This window comes from Lipophrys pholis (assembly GCF_963383615.2).
Source record: "Lipophrys pholis genome assembly, chromosome: 21".
Classification (NCBI taxonomy): domain Eukaryota; kingdom Metazoa; phylum Chordata; class Actinopteri; order Blenniiformes; family Blenniidae; genus Lipophrys; species Lipophrys pholis.
In genome coordinates, this window is record NC_137649.1 from 3475316 (window position 1) to 3488718 (window position 13403).

Consider the following 13403-nt stretch of genomic DNA (forward strand, 5'->3'; position numbering starts at 1 on the left):
AAGAGACAAAGTTTAAGATACTGAGGCTAATTTCAGTTCAATTCAACTCAACTTTATTCGTATAGCTCCAAATACAACGCAGTCATTTCAGGGCAGTGTTACAGAGAAACCCCAACAATTCTAAGTGTTTTCCTGTCTTTGCACGAGTTGATCGGTAAGTCCATTCACTCGACAGAGAAATGAGTTGCCAGGAGCTTTCCTAATCTCAACCACTGAGCGTCTTGTGTATTTGACAGGAAGACGACGGAGAGCAGAACTGGATCAGCGACAACAAGAGCAATGTTCCCAGGTTAAAACCCACATCTCAATCCAATTAAACATTTGTGAAAGAGCCGTTCAAGTCTGATCCCCGAGCCACCCGGCAGAGCTTCAACTGTCTGACGAGGGAAACTACAGCGTTCACATCAGCCCCCGGTTCAACGCCGCGATCTCAGCCAAACTTCCATCGACTCATTTTTATGTTTATCTCCACTTCCATGGAGATCAGGTCACAGTTTTGGTCTCAGTCAATGCAGAATACATTCCAAAGGTTTCACAAACGTTTTTCCTTCTACTGCATATAAACAGGATTTTTATTACAAGATAAGAACTTGTGACAAATATACTTCACTTTGATCTCTACACAAGCAGCTTTAAACCGATGTAATCTCCTGGTCCGGCTGGTGTTTGTGGGCTTTCCTGACATGGGACTGTTGAGCCACGACGGGAGCAGCAGCATTGTAATCGCTGCTGCTTCTGGAGAGGGAGGCACAGTAGAAATGAAAAGTGCAGGTCATTATAACTCTCACTCGGCTTTCATTAAGATAATTGGCTTTAAGGTAAGCCATTACCTGCGCCTGAAATAAATCTCAAAATGAGAGCAAAATCTGATTCAGTCAGCATGAAGTTAAGTGTGTCTGCCTGTAATTCTTCTTTCACATGAGACCGAGCTTTCCATAATTTCTTAACGACTTGGGAAAGATTTTGTCAGTGAGTATGGAATAGAAGAAAGCACCAGAGGGATGCAGGGGAGGGTTTTTTCTGTTGCTATTTATAATTACAGTCGGCCTCAGGTTGGTCAAACCTCCAGTCATGGTTTTTGTCTTTGGATCCCTGTAATTGCAGCCAACACTCAGCCAGGAGGTCCAGCTTCAGGCCTTCCCTTTATCCAGCTCCAGGGGCCTCTTAGTGGCCTTTCTGGTTTATTAAAACGTTAAATCTGAGCCACCATCACTTCCCAGCTCGAACACTATCTTTAGCTGCTGGTTTCCACTCTTCCTCGCTAGCTTAGGCACATTGCAGTGCAATTACTGCTTTTCCTTTTTTTTTTTTTTTCCTCCAAGAGATCCTCAAATCTGGGAGACCCAATGAGGGCGAGACAGACGGGAAGCAGTGCGACACTAAGCAAGGTGTCTTCTAGAAATAAAACATGGACCCAACGCGGCGGACAGTGGCTAAAAGGAGTGTTGATCAAAATAATCCTGCAGGCCAAGAACCCATCAGACGGCATGCAGGCAGTACGGCTGCACCGTCTCACGCAAATATACCATCGACACTAACTTCTATTGTTTTTCATTCAGAATCTGATGAGGTCCATCAGATTCTGCAGACCTTATTTCACTGCATTATATCAACATTAGATCAAAACAGAATCTCAAAAATTAAATACAAAAGTGACTAAAAACAGCAAAGTCAACAAACTGGAATAGATATATAGAGGTCAAAACTGAGAGTAGAGAAAGCAGACTGTGATGTAGAAGTTAGAGGATAACACAATAATCCTGAGTGTTTTTTATTGCAATCACAATAAACAACAACATTATGGCCTGATGGTCCTGCAGCCCTACGGAGCAGTAGAAGATGAAGGTCCAGGAGAGAAAATAGAAAACGATTGAACTATTGCCCCTTCCAGCTGCCCTCCTACCCATATGTACACTGAAATATCTCATCCTGATCGCCCTCAATGTGTAATCTTTTCTTCGTCTACACACAATCAGTGGTCCAACCACGTTTCACTAAAATCCATTTAGAAATTGACTATAGATTTAAACACCAAATTTGACTTCTCGATCCAGAATATCTAATCTCCATCTCACAATAATGTATTCAATTCTCCCTCATCCCATTATCTGTTAACCTGCCAGCTTTTCTTACAAGGTGTCCAGAGTGTTTGGAATTATCCTGTTAACCAACCGGCAAGGCAAACAATCCAACCTATCATCCCATTAACCAAACCAGCCAGCCAGTCAGCCTACCAACCAACCAACCCAATTACCAAACCAACCAACCTATTTACAAACCAACGAATCAAACAACCCCCATTTACCAAGTCAATCAACCAACCCATTTACCAAACCAACCACACAACCCATTTACCAAACCAACTAACCAACCTATTTACAAACCAACGAATCAACCAACCCCCATTTACCAAGTCAATCAACCAACCTATTTACAAACCAACCAACCTACTAACCCATTTACCAAACCAACCAACCCAATTACCAAACCAACCACACAACCAACCAACCAACCCATTTACCAAAACAACTAACAAACCTATTTACAAACCAACGAATCAACCAACCCCCATTTACCAAGTCAATCAACCAACCCATTTACAAATCAACCAACCTACTAACCCATTTACCAAACCAACCAACCCATTTACCAAACCAACCAACCAACCAACCAACCAACTAACCAACCAACCAACTGTAGTGGCAGCATAAAGCTCCAGGTGGAGGTAAATTAATATCACATTACAGCTTTAAAGGTTTGAACACAAAATCTCTTTTTATATGAAGTGTATGACAAAGTGTCAGGAGCTGCAGTTGTACTTTCTGTGTACTCTCACTGTCTCACAGAAGTAGCTTGTTCGCTGTAGCTTTCCCTTTCACTACTACCTGGCAAATCAACTAAAAGACAATTCAAGACGAGAACACTTAGTTAGAGAAGACACGACTCAAAGTTTATAATTCTCACTGTTACAATCGCTCCATTCAGATTCTGCCGTAAAAGTAGTAACATGAGTATCTCTAACCGGGGGAGTTTTGTCACTGTTGACTTTCATCATCGTCACATCAACAAGAACTGAGGTGTTGAATCCATATATATACACAGAGGAGTTCCTATTTACACAAACAAACTGTACGTTGCCGTTTGACAGTGCAGACTGTCCAGATCACAACATGATGAGGGATTGTGACTTCTTGTTGAGGAAATCAGACTCAGGACTGTGAGATCTTCATAATCTACTTCATAGTCCCACAGAGCTCCTTTAGCAGATGAAGGAACGTCGTTCATGGATGTTCAGACTACACATCTGCAGCAGCTGTCAGTTGGCATCATGTCAATACGGAGCAAAACCTGAGGAACATTTTCAGAACCTCATTCAATCCGTGCCACCAAGAATAGAGACACATTCTTCCTGCCCTCAATCTGACTTGATGCCTCACTGCCTGCAGTTTAAGGTATTTTCAGACATTGAGGAGTAAACTCCTATTTTCATTTAACAAAACAATGAAAAGTCACAACGAAGTGTTAAAACATAAATGGAGATGCAACAGGTAGAAGTGGACGGACGTTCTTCAGCATCTTTCAACTGAAATAAGTTCAAACGATGCGGTAGAAAGCAGAGCATGCTGGGAGGACGACTGTCATGGTGAGGGTTAATTGGAACCGGTGGAGGAGCATTAGGTCTCGTCTGGAGGGGAGCGGCAGCAGGCTGGTGTGTGTGTGTGTGTGTGTGTGTGTGTGTGTGTGTGTGTGTGTGTGTGTGTGTGTGTGTGTGTGTGTGTGTGTGTGTGTGTGGAGGGGCAAAGTGAAAACAATGGTTAGAGCAGCCCCTTCCCAAAATGCCACCCACAGGCATCAGGACGGCGCGCGAACGCAGCGAGGGCGACTCCGGGATCACGCAACGTCGGAGAGCTGCTCCTCCATGCAGTCCATCTCCCCTCCTAATGACATGTTTATCCTGCCGTGTGACTGCATTCTGCCCAGAGCGGCATGTGAATCTAAGTAGCTGTTTACATTCAACCTCACAGGGCCCAGATTTAGATAGGGAGGCATTAAATTCTGACACACAAAAAAAAAAAGATCCAAATGAAATAAAAAAGCAGGCATGCCTCAGTGCGGTCGCAGCCACTTTCATGGTGAGATGCAGAGGCATATCTGCAGCTCAGAAAGCTGTTAAATGGGCGACTCCACCCCCGCTGCTCTGTCATTTCATTCACAGAGGTTACCAAAGATGCCCGCGGCCGTCCCAGCGCTCATCTGCGGCTGCTGAGTCGTTGGCAGTTGAAAAAGATACGGTCAGAGGGAAGAAAAAGCTTCATAAAACCAAAGATATACAACACAGCAGCAAATTAGGACTCTCCGATGGAGCGATGGAGCAGATTTATGACCGGGGACGATCCGGGCGCCCATAATGCCACATAATACTACTGTGACTGAATTTCATGTTTATCTCAGCATCATTAAATTGTTCAAAAATCTAAATTTTGGATAAATGGCCATTACTTGTATACTAAACAATCGCTCACAGAGCCACTCATTTGATAAGAAACAGGCCTTGCACAAGTAAAAGTCTGCTTAAAGTTTGTCTTTCAAGTTAAAGAAAAGACCCACATGCAGGTTTACAGTGACCTCTAGTGGCTGTGGTAATTACAGCAGGAGGACAGACGTGATGGCCTAACGCTGGATGATAACGGGGTGGATGAAGCTGGGAAAACAGGAAACTATGAATTATTTGAAATGATTACCTGCAGATAGACGACAGTGCTGTCATCACACTGAAAACGTCCCTGCTTCATGGCTCTTATTGACTTTTATTGTTGTTCTTTAGGTATTAAATATTGTTGCTTTTAGCTAACAAGTGAGTTTTTAGCACTTTGAGATATACAAATGTAAAGTGCAATGCATGAGCATTATGATTATTCTAAAACCAACAGGTGGAAAGGATTGTAAAGTCAATATCTTTTCATTTGGAAACTCATGACGGTGACAAAAAAAAAAAAGAGTACTCTGAAAAGTAAAACTCACAGAAAACAGGAATCATTCAAAACAATTCAGCAGTTTAAAAAGTGTCCCTGAAATAAATGTGCTGTGTATTTCGATTTTTAACCATTGTCTTCAACAGCTCAATTCAGTTGGCTGCTGCAGGTTAAAGTCGCTTCATGCGGTTGGTGCAGGACTGTCGGAAGCTCTGTAGCTCCCACTAGTGGAGGGAGGGTGATGTCAGTGAAACAGCACCTTTTACAAGAATATAACACTGAGCCATTGACGCTTCTGGTAGCGTCTCATGCATTACTAATGCTGCAGGTTGTTACCTCATGAAGCAGGGTAGGTAACGCTGGCCCTGACTAGCCTTACTGTAGTGCGTACACTCCTCTCCATCAGAGTCAGCATTAACGTCTCCAGTACTTCTGTTGGATCCCACTAAACAACAACACAACACCTCTGATAGATACTGCCCTGCAGCCCCGGACCACACCAGTCGTCTCACCTAATCATTTATCTGATTGCTCTGATGTTTTAAATGAGAAGTGGGCTCCTTTCTGGTTTCTCTGTTGCATCCAGGGGGCCGAGCAGGTGAGCAGCCTAGAGCAACGCCTCGCTTCTGCCCCCTGGTGTCTTGAAGCCACGACTGCACACCTGCTCCCTGATCTTCACCGGACTGACAGAGACGACCCACTGACACAGAGCTGCCAGCGTCACCAGACCTGAGCCCAAACATCACTCACACTGCTGACTTTATTGGAATGAGCATGCACGCAGCCGGCTGTTATTTCAAAGCCAGAAATTACACATTTAAAAGACAAAAAAAAAAAGCTTTCCAGCATCCATTAAAAGATGGGTATAATTTGAGTTTTAACCAGAAAACAGACTGAGAATAGCCGTCTGGCCTCACCGGAGCCGAGATTTCAGACCAAAAGGAAAATACGGTCAGACTTTACTTTTCCAGAAAAACATCCTGTCACAAGCCGCTCAGTCAATATGGAGACATTTTTAGACGAGAGGATGGATGGCTGTGGAGTTAGGGATGCTACTGAAAAACTCTGCATGAAGAAGACACAATACACATAAGAGAGAGAGAGAGAGAGAGAGAGAGAGAGAGAGCGAGGGGGGAGAAGGGGGAATAGAGAGGAAGAGAGAGAGAGAGAGACGTGGGGACGGAGGATGCTTGAAGTGACAGGCCTCCTGAGGACATGGCCCCCGTCATTAAAGATGACCTCAGAGCGGGGTGGGCGGAGCCTCCACGTGAGGCAGGTCCTGCCTGCCGCCGGCTTTAAAAGCTGGGAGCTGCAGCCGGAAAGCAGCAGCCGTCGCTCAGACTCACAGGGACTCGGCGACTAAAGGATATACGAGCAGCTCAGACTTCTCCCCGCTGCTGAATCTCTGGAGCGTAAACCTCCCGGTACGGCGTTTGCTTTCCTCCTTCTCTGTCTCATTTCATGTTAGTGCATGCAGAGGGATGGAGGCAGTCGTCCCTGATGGGGGGAAGCAGTGCGGATGCTGCTGGGACGAGTGTAAGAAGCCATGTGCAGGAGAGAGTGTGACTCCAGCAGTCCAGGCAGCACTTCTTACCTCTGCAGGGTCTTCGGAGAAAGAGAAAGAGAAAGAGAGAGAGAGAGAGAGAGAGAGAGCGAGAGAGCGAGAGAGCGAGAGAGCGAGAGAGAGAGAGAGAAAGAGAGAGAGAGAGAACGAGCAGCAGGGCTGTTCTGACAGATCTGTGTCGTTTCTTGCAGGTTTAGCGTCGCAAGATGGACCTGAGGGTAACAAGCGTCCTCCTCGTTCTCCTGGCCCTGGCTGAGGGAACCCCCGAGAGGTACTACCACAAAGGCAAGACCGCCTACAACGTGAAGAGTCACGGTGAGTCCCGACACTGCTGCTCAGGTCCAGCCGGTTCCACAGAGCAGGTTTAAATCTGAAGCTCGTCTTGGTGTTCAAACCCTCTGAACTTTTGTGCAGAAATGAAGACGGGATGGACAGAAAATGTCACAGAAAACTGGAGGACGATAGACTTTCAGAAGCGAGGATTCACCTCCATCTTTGATTCTGCTTAGAACCTTTGACATGAGCAAGAAAATCTCATTTTTAATACGTAAAGAAAGAAAAGAAAGAGCAACTAGAAATGCTAAAAGCAGTCAGAGCTTGAGGGAGATTTCTTATCTTTAAAAGACAAATATATTTTAACACTCACATGAACTTTACATGCAAGCAACACTCTCAAAATTGAGAGTGCAGAACTCATTCCTCAGTGCAAAGACCTTAATGTCCTGAGCCGCTTAGCACTGTCCCTCGTTACCCACCAACTTTTAGTTTGAATGATAAAACAAAAGTTGAAAAAAAAATGGATCGTTTGAATACTTGTGAAACAGAAACGGTCACTCGTTGTGAAACATTTCATGATAAATCCAAGTATTGGGAGTTAAATGAAAAGCCTGAGGCGACCTGTCACATTGCTTACAGTTGACCAGTGAAATCAGACTGAAGACTTTCTGTCCACATCGTCTCACACCAGGTCCACTGCAGGAAATCTCAGGTGCAGAAGAAAGCTCATCATCATTTAGGTTATAAATTCAGGGTCATTATACATCACACAGGAAAGCCTAAAGACAAAGCTTTGGTCATGCTATAATGGTCAGGTCGCCGTCTGACTCTGTATTTTATCTCCCAACACAACAATGATTTGTGTTGACGACGGCGGAAGACGCTCTGATGTGGTTGAACCCAGAGCCGCCACATAAATGCAGGCGTCGCGCCGCAGCTCGATTCTCACAGATCTCCAAAACAGATGCTTGTTACCACGTTTGCAGACGCGCCTTCACAAAGCGCCGCAACGCCATTAAAACAAAAACTGCAGCGTGCAATTAGAAAGTAAGAAAGGGGGACCGATCGCACGAGTTCAAACGGTGAATGCGAGAAAAAAAACAACCCACAAGCGCAGCAAGTTTGTTTTTCTCCTCTCACTAAAATCCCCCTTAGATGTTGACTGAGCTGCTGTTTGCAGAAGCAGAGTGTTTACAGCCTCCTGCACCCGAGGTCGGCCGGCTGTCACGGCTCAGGAACGTCACCTTCACTCTGTGGCCGACAAAACGTCCACTCCCCGCTCAAACACGCCCTGTGGGATTCCACTCACGGCCCTCATGTGGCTGGGACATGGCCGTCCTCTCCAAACAGCTCTTCTAAAAGGAACTGTTGGATTTGTCTCGGCCAGCTCACATCCACGGAGGTCAGGGGGTGTACTCAAGCTTCTGACTTTGAGAATCCTAACAGAGTTATTGGAGCTTGAAAAACCAGGCAAAGACACAAACCTGCAAAGCTTTTAGAAGAAGCAGTCAAAGTGTGACTGACAAGCAGCAAGCAGGATAGATTTAACAATTCCAATACGGTCTATCTCAGGTACTGTCCCTCTTCGTTCACATGGAGCTCCAGACTAAACAAGCAGACAGTGAATGAAGGGTGAGGTTTACGCTACACAGACTTAAAAATCCTCATTCACAGATCAAACCAAAAGAGGCCAGAGAAGGGCAGATGGCAGAGGGTTGAAGTTACAGGTCAACTATCAAATCAGAATACGGAGAAAAACATTGGACTTTTGTCATGTCCTTGATGTACCACTTCCCTCCCGATGCAGTCATCCCGAGAGAAGAATAGAATCCACAGAAGACCTTGAAATCAAACCAAAAGACAAAAACAACAAACAAATCAGAAGTGTTTCCCCGGCGAGCTAAAATGAAATGGATGAGTAACAAAATCCAGCCCAAACACTCCATCTCGTGCTCCGCCAGTCCAGTGAGTATGGATGAACCTGCTTGACCTCGCCCATAAACCCGCGATGTGACAGGAAATACATCAATCCCATGTTGACAACTCGCTGACCACTAACTGTACATTCAGTCACCACAGGAAGCTCGGGAAATTACAGGGTTGCTGTATAGTGTGGGCAAATTGATCGGCAGCACCCAGGAGCTGGAGAGCTGGAGAGGTATAGAGCTGGAGCGGTAGAGAGCTGGAGCGGTAGAGAGGTTTAGAGCTGGAGAGGTAGAGAGGTATAGAGCTGGAGAGGTAGAGAGGTATAGAGGTATTGAGCTGGTGGGTATAGAGGTATAGAGCTAGAGAGGTATTCAGCTGGAGCGGTATAGAGCTGGAGAGGTAGATCGGTAGAGAGCGAGATAGGTATAGAGCTGGAGAGGTAGAGAGGTATAAAGCTGGAGAGGTACAGGTATAGAGCAAGAGAGGTAGAGCGCAGGAGAGGTACAGAGCTGGAGCTGTATAGAGCTAGAGAGGTAGAGCGGTAGAGCGCTAGAGAGGTAGAGAACTGGTCACTCTTGGCCAGACATATTCCTGGTGAGAACATCAACTCAAACTAGGGCCTCTGTGAAAACTTTCCACAGCTGAAAAACTGTGCTGTGCTTCAAGTCACACCGCAGTCCTCTGCAGTAGAATAGCGACTGCAGTAGAATACCAACTGCAGTAGAACACAGATTGGAGTAAAATACCGACTGCGGTAGAATAACAACGCTCCAGTAAACTAAATAATAAACTCTGACGTAACCTACCACCTTTAGATTTTCAGCTCCCAAGAGGAAAAGGTTTTTGCAGCTTGTGATTCAGGACAACAAACTTCCAAATGGTTCAACTGATGGAGGATCTTTACTCTCCTGACGTGTTTCTATTCTCTGTCCTCAAGGTGTTTCAGGACAACCAGGCACACCAGGGCCTCCCGGTGAGCCGGGTGCAATGGGACCACCTGGACCTCCTGGAAACGATGGTGTAGGATACAGTGGACCACCGGGGCCACCAGGAACTCCCGGACCCCCTGGCTACAGTCAGCCTGGTAAGCCTGGTTCCCCAGGTGGCCCTGGAAAACCAGGCAACCATGGTTCTCCAGGTGAGAGAGGTGCCCCTGGCACACCTGGATCCATGGGAGCCAGAGGGTCACCTGGTTCTCCTGGAAGTCCCGGACCTGCTGGATTGTCCTCTGCTGGAAAACCTGGACCTGCTGGATTCCCTGGGTCTGCAGGCCCAAGAGGAGAGCCTGGTTTGAAGGGACATCCTGGTATTCCCGGTCTTCCCGGCCAAAAAGGAGACAGAGGCATGGGAGTTCCTGGATCTCAAGGAGCATCCGGCCCAGTTGGACCAATGGGCCAATCCGGTATGCCTGGCAAACCTGGAGTTGGTAAACCTGGTGCCACTGGCTATCCTGGAGAACCTGGCAAGTCTGGCATGCCAGGAAGAGATGGAGCTCCTGGACCAATGGGTCAGCAGGGGCCAAAGGGTCACACCGGTGCTCCAGGCATTGGTTCACCAGGAAAGCCAGGTCAAAGTGGTTCCCCAGGTATGCCTGGATCTATGGGGCCAAAAGGTCCTCAGGGTTCTGCTGGTCAGCCAGGCTCCCCTGGCATGCCAGGTGTTGGCAAACCAGGTGAATCAGGACTCCCAGGAAACAGAGGATCACCTGGAACTCCAGGAAGCACTGGTCAGAAAGGAGAGCCTGGCCCAACTGGATTTACTGGTATGCCAGGTTCTCCTGGTGCTCTTGGCCCAGCTGGCCCACAAGGTGCAAGAGGATTCCAAGGTGAGGCAGGCCAACCTGGACCCAAAGGTGACGATGGTATGGCAGGTGCACCAGGCCAAAGAGGAATGAAAGGTGATCAGGGAGCTCAGGGTTTCTCTGGAAAACCAGGTAGCCCTGGACCAGTTGGTCCTACAGGATCGCAAGGTCATGATGGTGCTCCAGGTGCAAAAGGGTCACAAGGTCATACTGGTGCTCCAGGAATGCCTGGTGCAAATGGTGCCCCAGGACCAAAAGGACACACAGGACCTGGAGGAGCACCAGGTAAAGCTGGTGAGGACGGAAGACCAGGACCAATGGGACCATCTGGACCTTCAGGTTCTGCAGGTGCCCCCGGGCTCAAAGGTCACCCAGGTACTCCAGGCCTTCCTGGTCCTGCTGGCCTGACATCTAAGGGAGTCTCCGGCCCCGAGGGTCCTCCTGGAAATCCTGGCCCAAGAGGTCACGATGGTCTCCCAGGTCCTTCTGGTCCTCCAGGTCCCCCTGGTCCACCAGGAGAGATCGTCTACGCCCATGAGAAGAGCATGCCCATCAAGTCCCACGAGGTCGTGATGTCTCATGAGATGATGAAGTCCCCCATGTCTGCGTTCAGCGCCGTGCTGACCCAGGCCTACCCTCCAGCTGCAACCCCCATTGCCTTCAACCACATTCTGTACAACGGCGAGCATCACTACGACTCACACACCGGGGTCTTCGGCTGCCAGGTCCCAGGCCTCTACTACTTCAGCTACCATGTGCACGTCAACGGCGCCAATGCACTGGTGGCCCTCTACAAGAACGACGAGCCCGTTCTCTTCTCCTACGACGAGTACAACAAGGGCTTCCTGGACCAGATGACCGGCAGCGCCGTCCTCATGCTGAACCCGGGCGACAGAGTCTACGTCCAGGTTCCCGATGAGGAGAGCAACGGTATCTTCGCTGCAGATAATGTCCACTGCTCTTTCTCTGGGTTCTTGATCGCCTCAACGTGATTTCATAACATCAGAATATAACCTTAAAACCTTACCGAACGTTGAAATAATTTAATTTGCTAATTTCAAAAAAAGAGATTGTGGTTTAAGAAAATATGAGGTTTTAGGTTTTATGTATCCGTCTCAGTCAGTTCTTCAGAGGTCTTCAGTTTGCGATGGAGGTAATAATGCTGACTTGATATCTTATGGCTGAATTTGATCCCTTTCCTACGTTCACCGTGTTTGTGCCTTTGCAACTTACAAAGCCTGGAGCAATATGTGCAAATCTGGAGTGGTGCTCTAAAGTGCCTGTAACATTTACAGCACTTCTTTTATCTGTTTGTTTTTAACTGATGTACATTGCTTAAGGGGTTTACTGCAAAATGCATTCAACACTTTTAGTACGCCAAAATCAATGCGTTCTCACACTGTGACCAGCAAAACAATGGAAAAGTACGACATCAGCATTTTGTTTCAAACTATGTCACCTTTGATGTTCTAAGTTATGTACCACTTACTGACCAAAACACAGAATAAAAGTTCTCCTTTGAATAAGAAAAAAAACTCTGTTGTGTTGTCTTTTAACATTGGAAGCCAGGAGGCCCATACCTTTGAATGCAGATGTGTTGTAGTTGTGGTCGATCGCAGCCAGCATGTCTTTCCAAAAGTCAGAATTCACTTCGTTTCCTCGCTGTTCACAAACAAAAACACACAAAAAGGCTCGTTGTTGGATGTTCCACCTCTAAAATACAACATGAAAGATCTGATGGAAACTCGCCTTGTGCAGCATGTCCACGACTCGTCCACAGAGCAGAGCGCCGGGCAGGTCGAAGTAGTTGTCATAGTAGTAATACTTTGCTGCAGAGACCAACAGGAAGTATAAGTACCTGAATGAAATCCAGCTCATGTAAAGGTGGTGAACTTCATACCAGATCTGGTGAAGGAGGTATTGAGGCTGTTGAAGTGCTTCCACTCCCGCTTCAGCCCGTAGTGCTTGATGATCTCCTCTGTGCTCAGGTTGTTGGTTCCATGAGTTGCTCTGATGGAACCAGAGAAGAAGACGTGAATGTGTGATTTACACTAGAACGCGTGCGGGAACACAACGAGACCCGGAGCGTACCGTAAGACGGTTCCATCCTCGGCCAACTTCACCAGGTTCCCGTCCTCCAGATCCACCACCAGCCCTTTGAAACTGCACACAAAGTCAAAGCAACCGAGCAACATGAGCAACATGAGCAACTTTTGAAATGAAAAAAAAGCAATTGTGATGTGCTTGTTTACTATTTCACCAAAGTTTATGGGAATATATTGACATACATTTCTGTACGTTGGGCCTCCAGCCTGTAGTTGGAACTACAGTATCTAAAGTAAATTCCTGCGGGTATCACAAACAGTATACTGACTGTCAATACTCACATTACTGTAAGCAAGCAGTACTTTCAACAGTGTTTACTTTAGGATTTTTTTGCAGCAGCTAAAATAAAAAATTTGAAAAATAGACCACAAATGGTGCATTCTAAAGCATTGTGTACCACTAAATACTACATTGTGTACTACTACACACTACATTGTGACATGTGATAAATTGTAGGACCAGTTGATAATTGAATGATCCAAACACCAAATATGTTATGGAAGAAATATACTTATTAAAATGCAGATAACTGAACCAATATAAATATGTATACAATATATATCCATATATATACATGTATATAATGTATACAAAATTAATTTAACTTGAGGGACCACATACAGTCCAGTTTAATGAGTGGCTGGACTGGTGAAATATTGTTTTAATATCCTTTGACTTTACACTTGAAAGTTTTTCTTTGTTGTGGTAGTACACAGTATATGTGATGAAGCGGTCTAGAATTTTGCAAGATCAAACA

The 13403-nt window shown here is 46.3% G+C and overlaps 2 protein-coding genes across 2 annotated transcripts in view; one reads left to right on the forward strand and one right to left on the reverse strand.

The window, feature by feature from the left end:
* nt5dc1 (5'-nucleotidase domain containing 1) overlaps nucleotides 1-13403 on the reverse strand; it is a 61486-nt gene that overhangs the window by 44466 nt on the left and 3617 nt on the right. Inside the window, exons 3-6 of the mRNA XM_080490253.1 lie at nucleotides 12632-12703; nucleotides 12441-12550; nucleotides 12290-12369; nucleotides 12121-12202 (exon numbers count right to left, since the gene is read on the reverse strand). Of these exons, the coding sequence (XP_080346379.1) occupies nucleotides 12121-12202; nucleotides 12290-12369; nucleotides 12441-12550; nucleotides 12632-12703 (344 nt within the window). The remainder of the gene's footprint in view (nucleotides 1-12120; nucleotides 12203-12289; nucleotides 12370-12440; nucleotides 12551-12631; nucleotides 12704-13403) is intronic.
* On the forward strand, nucleotides 6095-12073 carry col10a1b (collagen, type X, alpha 1b). Its single transcript, XM_080490252.1, has 3 exons — nucleotides 6095-6397; nucleotides 6729-6852; nucleotides 9677-12073. Exons 2-3 carry the CDS (start codon nucleotides 6744-6746, stop codon nucleotides 11530-11532), a joined length of 1965 nt encoding a protein of 654 aa, XP_080346378.1. The 5' UTR covers nucleotides 6095-6397; nucleotides 6729-6743; the 3' UTR covers nucleotides 11533-12073.